The 9,905-nt window shown below is 39.5% G+C and overlaps 1 protein-coding gene across 1 annotated transcript; it reads left to right on the forward strand.

The window, feature by feature from the left end:
- The first annotated feature begins 1,672 nt into the window (after positions 1 to 1,672).
- Positions 1,673 to 7,763, forward strand: LOC143892961 (protein HEAT-STRESS-ASSOCIATED 32-like). The gene is made up of 5 exons (XM_077397883.1): positions 1,673 to 1,922; positions 4,289 to 4,480; positions 4,575 to 4,785; positions 7,021 to 7,246; positions 7,332 to 7,763. Exons 1-5 carry the CDS (start codon positions 1,800 to 1,802, stop codon positions 7,438 to 7,440), a joined length of 861 nt encoding a protein of 286 aa, XP_077253998.1. The 5' UTR covers positions 1,673 to 1,799; the 3' UTR covers positions 7,441 to 7,763.
- Positions 7,764 to 9,905: the final 2,142 nt, after the last annotated feature.

Here is a 9,905-nt window from a genome sequence, read left to right on the forward strand (position 1 = left end):
CATCCGAGTTAAGTTTACACCAGTTTGTAGAAGGACAAACCTAGCAACAGGATTTTTCAGGTTTTGGGCTTGTGAATATGGGGCATTCAAGGTTTGATGCAATTTTTTGGGATCTGGCAGTGTCCACATCAGAGAGTGAGAGGTGTCTTAGGCGGGTCAGCATGCTAGATAGGATATGGCGAAGAAGATCAGTTTTGTGCCTTGATGGAGACCCATGGATGTGATTGTTTCTCTCGATCCATATATTATATATTGAAGAAGATAAAGGGAGTCTAATTGCTGTAGAAGACATACCTCCTCCCTTGAAATGGTCTCTAATCCACGTCTCTTCATCGAGAAGGTCTTTATGGGGCCTTCTACGGTACGTGCCACAGGAGTGATCTCCAGATCAAAGCTGAGTAGGAGCATGAGAAAAAAAGGTGGTTCACTGATTCTGTAGCAGCTTTACGAAGGCTACATTTGGTAATAATTCTTGATGCTCCCAGGAAGGAAAGACGGTCAGGCTTGCTATATGATGAAGAAGTACCGAGGGATGCTTCCTGGAAACCAAACAGAATTAAAATTAAGCCATGGAGGTTTTGGTTGAGGAGGGTGCAAGGATCTCCAGGCACTTTTGAAAGTGAACAGGCCGTTAGGATTTGGCTTCCAAATGGGAGTGTGAGGGTGATTTGGGATGATCAAACGAGAGGGAAGAAGCAGATTTTTAATGTCTGAATGGAGCTGGTGATAAAAAAATTGGGTCCCAAGATCCTCTATTGAGGAGTTGTTTAATGGTGGCAGAGAGTGGGATATTTGAGATTGAATTTGGTCAATGAGAGTGCCTCCAGGGATGCGATGGGTGTAGCCAAAATTTCAGCTGCCAACCACGTAACACATATTCTTTTTTTTTTTTTGATGCCATAGGGTATCCCCACCCCACTTCGTGGGGCGGGACTAGTCCCTAGGGATGCACGCAAGCACTCGGTAGACCACGCGCATCAGTTGAACAAGGGGGGATTCGAACGCTTGTCACTGGGGAGCATACCCATGACTTTACGCCAAAGAGCCACACGCTCCCGAGTTGTAACACATATTCTTCTTGACAAGATCTTTGACTTTTAGGATGCTACGGAATCCCCATGAAGGATTATGAGGCATTTTCATGCTCCATATATCCTTCTCTCTAATGTACTTCTTTTCGATCCAGTCTATCCAAGGGGTTTGTCGTTTTATTTATGACATGCCAGAAGTGCTTCATCAAAGCTGCTTTGTTTAGATCCTCAAGCCTCCGAATGCCAATGCCTCCTTCCTCCTTTGGCTTACAAATGGTTTCCCAGGCCCCAGCCCAGATGAAATCCCGAAATAGTCTTTCAAGGGAGTTTATAATACTTTCCCGGATAAGAAAAGCTTAGGACCAGTAGATATGAAATTAATTAAGAACGTGTTTGCATATATTAATAGAGCCATGATAAATTCGCACCCCTGTAGGATGATTCGCACCGCTTGTAACGTGAGTAATAGGGAGATGATAAATTCGCACCTGCTGTAAGAAAACTCGCACCACTTGTAACGTGTGTAAAGTGAATTGTGGCAGACTTTAATGCTTCTTGACGTCAAATCACGTTTAACAGGGGGTGCGAATAATCGTAAATGGAGTGCGAATTTATCGTTACAAATTAAGGGAAAATCTCCGCGATCGAGACTCTTTCAGAACCAGCTCAAAGCTTGGGCAGTTTAGGAGAAAGGGTGAAATAGAAGGGAAGGGGTCTCTCTCTCTCTCTCTCTCTCACATTTGGCGATTGGTTTTAGGAGCAGCGGAAATGTATGGGTATCGATGGAAGAGCTTCTACGAAGATGAAGATCGGCCTGAAAAACCTCGGAGTTATGGCGTTCCGGAAATGAGAGGCCCCAATTACAGTCTCTTGACCCAAAACGTTATTCAGGTTAGGTTTTCCTTCGCTGTTCTTTTATGTTATTCTCCCTCTTTTAGCTACCTAATCTCTCTTTCCTTCGCTTTTATTTTCCTCCGTCTGCATTTGGTGGATTTTGTTCGGATTCCTAACTTGATTTGAAGGCGATAATGTGTTATTCTTTTTTCTTGTCTGAATTTCTTTTTTGTAAACGAACAAATACGATTTCTTTATCAATTTCTTTCTTCCTGAAATTGGCTTATGAATCTTTTATCTGCGGAGGAATTTCATTAAAAATCTTTGTTTCCTGCATGAACTGAATAATCTATCTTTATCTTTAATTTGTGTTGTCCACAATTGGATGGATCAATTATGTAGTATTGTGATCAAAAGAGAAAGGTAAGGGAGCTTGGGAGATACACGGCCTAAGGGACGGTGTAGAGCTCCACCAATAACACAACATAAATGTGACACCACAATAAATAAAAAGGCTTATATATCGCAAAACAACTTACAGCAGACCTGGTGTTCCTTTTCTTTTCTCTTAGAATCTCTACACTTATTTCTCCCTTAAACCTTTACACTTGAAGCTTACCTTTGAAGCTTCTCTTTAAGCTTTAAGCTTACAATCTCTGCACAGATCACTTCATACTTACAGACCGAACACATCATTTTTTTTTTTTTTTTTTTTTTTTTTTTGAGGGTAGGTAACAGATTTTATTGAATTCCAAGAGAGATATACAGAAGCATAAGCCGCAGGAGACAAGATGTCTCCCAGCAACCCTATAACCCATTAGGCCATTACATCAACCTCCCAGAGTAACCTACGCACTGCCCATCTATGTTGGTGACCAACTTCATTACTGACTTGTCCACGCCATCTTTGGCAAGAGTATCGGCTTCTCCCTTAGCTCAGCGGAGCGAGTGATACAGAGTGGGACTGATAGCACTGCAAAGATCCCATATCTCCCTAATGGTGCTAGCCAATTTCCATGGTCCCTGAGCAGAGCCATTTGCCCATGCTATGACATTCGACGAGTCACCCTCCACAATCAATGGAAAGGATAGGTGTTCCTCTGACCACTTTAGCCCCAACAATAAGGCTTTTGCCTCCGCCTCGTTTGAGGATTGGGCCGGATAAGCCACAATAAGGCTTTTGCCTCCGCCTCTATAAGCCATATTACCCTATGTCTTTTGTGCTTCCTTATTTCCTCCCTTCTAAGGATCTCTTCTTACACCACCTTTAGGGATCTTTTCTCCTTTTCCCCCTTTGACAGGTGATTTTCTTCATCCTTTCTGTCTAATGATTCAATCTTTAGCACGGCTTCCTTTATTTTGAAATTACTTTCCTCCTCAGACTTCTTTCTCCTTTCCTTTAGTTTTTTCTTTCCAGGCTTTCAAATCACTGCATACGATGAATCCTTTCGATCCTACAAATTTTATTTTCTTCCACCATTCTTTTATCATGTCATTTACAAAGAAAGTGGAAGAGATCCAGAACGACGAGGAGAAAAAAAAAAGGCACGAAGAAAAGTCACTAGCGACTAGTCCGAGGCAATCAGGCACTACCACCTTTTTAAAACCCCGCAAGTAAATCATCAATTTGCTCGTGTTGACTCAGTTTTCATTTGCCGGTGTAATTCCTTTGACTTGCATGAGTTAATGAAAAGTTGACCGTGCTAATCATGAAAGCAACTTCTTTTTTACCTAGACCGAGTTTTCGTTCCGAGTCCTGAGTTTTAAAACAGTGGGATCTACAATAGAGGATGGTCAATGTCCGCAACTATAACTTCTTTGCTCGCTCCATCTGCACTCAATTACTCAAATATTATGCCCTCTCACATTAGCATTGCTCGGAATAGAGAAAAGGGCATAGTATGTATCTACTCATGGCTGTATTCTGGATATTAAAGTTTGCAAGCCTCCATGGCCTGAGACATGTTTTATCGCTTAAGCTATGATGCTTGTCAAGTTGCCTTCAACCCAAAGGAAACTGGATCTGCTCCTCCTTGGAAACCCTAAGCCTTTCAAGGTCCTACCTTTTTTAATTCATTTAAAGTATAGAACTCATTACTGGTACTAAATGTTATATACTATATATAACTAGAAAGCTAGGGTTGCCACGAGGACCCCCATAATCTTTAATACCAATGGAAATCAAATAAATGAGCAAGTGTGGGTCGTCATGCGCACAAGCCCCTAGGTTATTTAAAACCCTATAAATGTAAATCTCGATCTGTGAATTCAATCTATTCTACTATGAGAGGTTGTTTAGAGCTCATTGTCCATTAAAAAAAAGAGAGGTTATTTAAACCTTATTAATGTAATTTTCCCTCTAGATACTAAATCCCTTACGGCTTTGTTTCTTTCGATGTAAAAAATGGACGTAAAATTTGCAGGATATTTTAGAGTCTATGGGACAATTTGTTGATGGCTTGAAGTTTTCCGGAGGCTCACACAGCTTGATACCAAAGACATTTATTAAGGAAATAACTGATATGGGGCATAAACACGATGTCTATGTTAGTACAGGCGAATGGGCAGAACATTTGCTTCGCAAAGGACCATCCGTTTTCAAACAATATGTTGAGGTATCCCTAGAAACTATTTTCTTGATTCAGATATAGTGTCCTTCCATTATGTGGTTAAAATGCTACTTTGTTTCTTTCTTGTATATCTTTACAGGAATGTAAGCATTTGGGATTCGACACTGTTGAGCTAAATGTTTGTTCGCTTAGAATTCCTGAAGAAACTCTCTTGAGATTTGTGCGCATAATCAAGAGTGGTGGCCTCAAAGCCAAGCCTCAGTTTTCTTTGAAAATTGACACAGCTGATATCCCAATTGCCAGTAATAAAGCATTTGGGGCTTATCAAGCTCCAGTTCCTCAAAAGTCTGGTAATCATCTTAGTCATATAAGATCAAATGGTTAACAAGTCTTTTATTGCTATCTTGATGTCTGTATTATGCCATCTCATCTGGATATTTCATTTCCAGCCACTTATTAAATATGCATATAAGATATTTGGAAACTGAAATTGCCAGGCAGTCTTTGCGAAAATGTGGTACATGTAACTTATGGCAAGTAAGACAGGAAACTATCATTGTGCATGATCGAAGGAAAAGGAGATATTCAGTAATGGATCCCTATAAAAATCTGAGGACCCACATGGAATAAGATCTGGAGACGTATCTACTGAAAAAAAAGCTCTAGAGTTGTTACAAAACTTAGTAAAACACAGACATATATGTCAAACTCAAAAACCTGTTGAGAGAACTTATGTCAAAAACCATGTTGGCTGCCACCTGACAATGGGTGGGTACTCTGGTGTGGCCAAATTAGGCCTCTCTTCTTAGATTGGCTATAGGTCTTGATAGAAGTGAGACTGGCTGTTTATGGGCCCCATGGGACCACTTGATTTGCATCATCACGATACTGGATAGTATGGGCCCCAGGAGCGAAGCCAGGAATTTACACGAGCGGAGCCAGGAATTTACACTTGGGGGGGCGGGGGGGACTAATTTACCCTTGAATGCATTGGTCATTTGGGGGGCCATGGCCACTAAACTACCTAAGCGTGCATTTATAGCCATGCAGCTTTAAAGGGATTCTGCAAGTCAAAGGGGGGGCCATGTGCCTCCACCCCTGATGGGCCCTGTGGGACCACTTTAATTGCATCATCACGATACTTGATAGAACTAGAAAAACTTTATATCAAGCTAATTACAAGAATACATTGTCAGAAAGCTTTTCTTTTTCTGTGGATACGATAGCTCGCTTGGTTGTCTGTCCATGATCTGGATGTCAAATTGCAAAATCATCTATAAAATTACAAGTGTACCTTTGAGAGATGATATGCTGGAATCACGTGTTCCAGAATGTCACTTGTCGCTGATGCACCAGTGCTTGTTGATGGTGTGTGTGCTTTGTGATTTACATTTTACACACTGAATTTCCCAAGACACTCTGAACTCTAAAGGAGTCAATTTAAAACTATTAAACTGCAAAAGGATGCCAAAGATGAGATGGTTTGGCAAAGGAAACTTTGGGGAGGTCTTCATTGCACAGTCCTCATACGATCACCATTGAAGTGAAAAATAAAAAATTCTTATTAATCTGGTGGAAAATGTGATTAGAGTTTAACCGTCTTTGAAGTGAAAATTTCTTATTAATCTGGCTGCAAATGTGAATAGAGTTCATCCCTTTTAGAGTCCACATCGTCATCATCTTTGTCATAAGCAAAAGCTTGTTATATTGCAAGTAATACTTGTGTAAATCCAATGGTTGCTAACTGTACTTTGTGCGCTCAATGAATCTGACTGTTTTGATTTTGGTAATACACTTGCATCCAGTGAGCTTGTAGTTATAGATGGGGATGGCAAGATCAAAGTCAAGACCCACTATTTGGTCGTGCTGTAACATGGTGCGAAGAGAGTAGGGCTCTGAAACACTATACTGACTGTCATGTAGAAATTTAGGTTGGAAGTTGGAAGATTGATTTTGAGTGTACGAAGAATTGAAGGGCATCCTTTCCGGTTCCAACCTTTGTTACAGGATGTAACTGTTATTAATATAGGAAAGGGAATGTAAAAACTTAAGAGAGTCACTTCCCACAATGGTTACATATCTTGGTTATTTGTACCAGCACAGTATTAGTCTTCTTTTTTCTGCTAAAAGCTTGATGATATATAGTCCATCGAGTGAAATGGGCACAATATAAGATCTTGCAGGTAAAAGCTTAATTTGCATTTTACCATTATATTTAAAAAATAGATTTATATACTGATCGTATGCCGTCAAATACATTTATACACTGATCATATGCAGGCATTGTTGTACATATGTAAAGTACAGATTTACCTAATTTTAGGTCAATCAATGACTCCTTTTTTCTGACAAATGTCCATAGATTCCCATTCTCTTACCTATCTTCAAAGAAATGGATACTTGTTTATACTTAATGTTTATTATTTAGTATATGAGATCTCAAGGTGTAGTCTTTTATACATGAAAGTAAATCAATTGGCTTCATGGGAACTTTTGCCATCTGCATAAAGAAGTTTTTTGTATCAGTTCGTGTTAATTTTTGTATGCTGTAACACTATCAAGGGTTACCATAATTTGTTTTGTAGAAATTGTCGAAGAAGTTGATTTGTTGATCAGAAGAGCTGAGAGATGTTTGGAAGCTGGGGCAGATATGATCATGATAGATGCAGATGATGTTTGTAAATATGCCGACTCTCTGCGGACAGACATTGTTGCAAAGATAGTAGACCGCCTTGGCCTTGAGAAAACTATGTTTGAAGCATCAAATACCGACACCTCTGAATGGTTCATCAAACGCTATGGGCCGAGGGTACTCTTTGTTTCAACTTTCTTAATTGTTTTGCAATTGTTGATAAAATGTCATGATCTTGGATTATACTTGATCTGCATTTTCAGGTAAACCTTTCGTCGATCATTCTCAGGTGATGAATCTGGAGTGCCTCCGAGGACACAGCTTGGGTAAAAACCATACATCTATTCTTGATTCTTCATTTTTTCTGATATGAATGTTTTAGGTATGGGTGCCACTTGGGTCGGGTCAGGTTAAGCTTTTGCTAAAAAAATGAATTGGAATCGACTCGAACCCTACCTTATTTTATGGTAAAAGCTCAACCTGGATTCCCAAAATACGACCCAGTTGCACACCCCTAGTTTTGGGGGTTTCCAATTCTGGAAATTTGTTACATTGGAAGAGTACTTTGCCTTTGGTGTACATCTGCTGTTTGTAAATTCTGTTGTATGCCTTTTTTTGTTATCATGTCTGTCAATTTTGTCATCTGTAGTGATGTGTTGTAATAATAATTGCTCTAAAGCTTGATTGTTGTGCTTATCTGTATCCTATTATCTATTTTGATTGCCAAATATAGCTACATTATTACATCTTTACTCTGGAAACATTGTTCGTACAAGAAAATCCAGGACTTTCAGTGAAGAAACATCACACATTAAAAATGTTATAAGTTTACTCTTTATGAATCCTCAACACCTGATCCATAAGATTACTCTTTATGAATCCTCAATACCTGATCCCTGACCCTTTATGGGTGAATCCATGGTGTGTTGTCATCGAGTATCAGCTGAAATTAGTTGTGGATGGCTCAATATAATCTAGAGCAGGATCAAGAAATAAAACGCGGGAAGATTAGGTGTTATTTGCAGTTTTAAATGGGTTTTATATTTAATATTACAAAAATAACTCTTATGAATGGATATAAATAAAAGCAAATGTGAAGGGTACTTTCATACATTGGTGCCCTCCATTCCGATCTAGGATGCTCCATTGGATCCGAAATAATTTGGGACCTTTAGGATATGGATCCGATGGATATGATCAGAACCAGATGTTGTGCCTAAATCCTATCCATTAACATTCGGATCCTTCACTGTTTGGGTCCATTGGCACACCTAGCGTTTCTTCTACTACTACATCAAGAAGGCACATGTTGGCTTGACGACGGAAGTGCGTTTCATGTTTGTAAGTAACGGATTCACTTGTGTTCAGTTCCACTTATGTCTTGGTCATGATCCATTTGGATCTCTTATCGGCTGGATCGTTTTTGGAGTGCTTTTTTCTTCCTACTGTTTCAATGTAGGTCATGACCCATTTCAGATTGGTCTGTCCATCAGAGTGTAGCGAAGAAGGGAGAAACTATAGAGGAGAATGATCAAGTGAATGGTGGGAAAATGAAATGCTGTTCGTTTTGCATAGGTTTTTAAATGTTTTGAAAAGTACTCCTCGTGAATGGACATAAATGAACAAACATATGAAGGGCATTTTTATATATCGGCGCCATCCGTTCAGATTATGGATGCTCCATCAGATTTAATAATTTTGAAACTTAAGATATGGTTTCAAGGGACATGGTTAGGTTGCAGCTGCAGTGGTCAAATCCTGTCCGTTATCATTTTCCTTTGGATCATGGTCATATCCTTTTTTGGTTGGATCCTTTTTGGGGAGTCTTTTGGGTCTGCTTTTTTAATGTAGATCACGATCTATTTCGAATCAAACCATCCATAGGAGTCTCCAAGTTCCTACTTACATTGTACCCAACTAGGGCTTAGGGCAAAGAGAGTTGTTTAGCGTTGTAAGTAGGGTTTTTCAAATGTTTCACAACATAATCCTGGACTTGGTTGAGCTTCTCCCTGGAAAGCAAGTTGTAACACCCAGCCCCAATGCTTGAACTTGTTTTAACTTCTTGAAATGGGTGTCATTACCAAAAATCAAGCTCAGGATTAATTGCTTAGAAATGAGTGTCGTTACCAAAATGAAGCTTGTGAATTTTCTTTGAAATGGGTGTTAATACCAAATGAACTTGATACCACTTTTCTGTCACGCCCCGAACCCAGAATTCGAGGTAAGGCGCACGTGACAGCCGCCGCATGCCATAGGGTCGCCCCCCACAAGCATGCAAGGCTCCTTTACAAACAACTATTCTCAACAATCAGAGTAACTAATAAATGCGGAAATTTTAGTCTCAATTAGAGCTCAAACGAAATACAAATATAGATTAGGTCCATAAGTCTAAATCCAAACAATTCTTATTAGACGACATAACCTTAATAACGTAATAAAAGTCTCTAGTTCGAATAATGAAAGAAAGCAAGAAATTTCCTAAGCTCCAATCCAAGTGCCTGATCTCAGCAAGTCTACTGCCGCCATTCTGAATCTGAAAATTGTTAAACCACATAATGAGCTAACAGCCTAGCCGGTTGTCCAAATCCAAGCCAGCTAATAGGAAAACGAAAACAATGCTGGTGCGGAAAAGAAGTAACATGCCATAAAATTTAGCCAATGCAGAAATTGATAAGAATCAAGAAAATCATTTCTACATAAGCTATATAAGAAAAATACATGTTTTTACAAAAACGGTTCCAACCACTCGGTTATGCAGTTTTCCACCTTGAAATCATTGACAAGAATATATATTTTCAACCACTTGGTTGTGCAGTTTTCCATTTAGAAATCAAATAC

This window comes from Tasmannia lanceolata, unplaced genomic scaffold, assembly GCF_043159265.1.
Source record: "Tasmannia lanceolata isolate RefF3 unplaced genomic scaffold, GAP_Taslan_0.1 ptg000015l, whole genome shotgun sequence".
Classification (NCBI taxonomy): domain Eukaryota; kingdom Viridiplantae; phylum Streptophyta; class Magnoliopsida; order Canellales; family Winteraceae; genus Tasmannia; species Tasmannia lanceolata.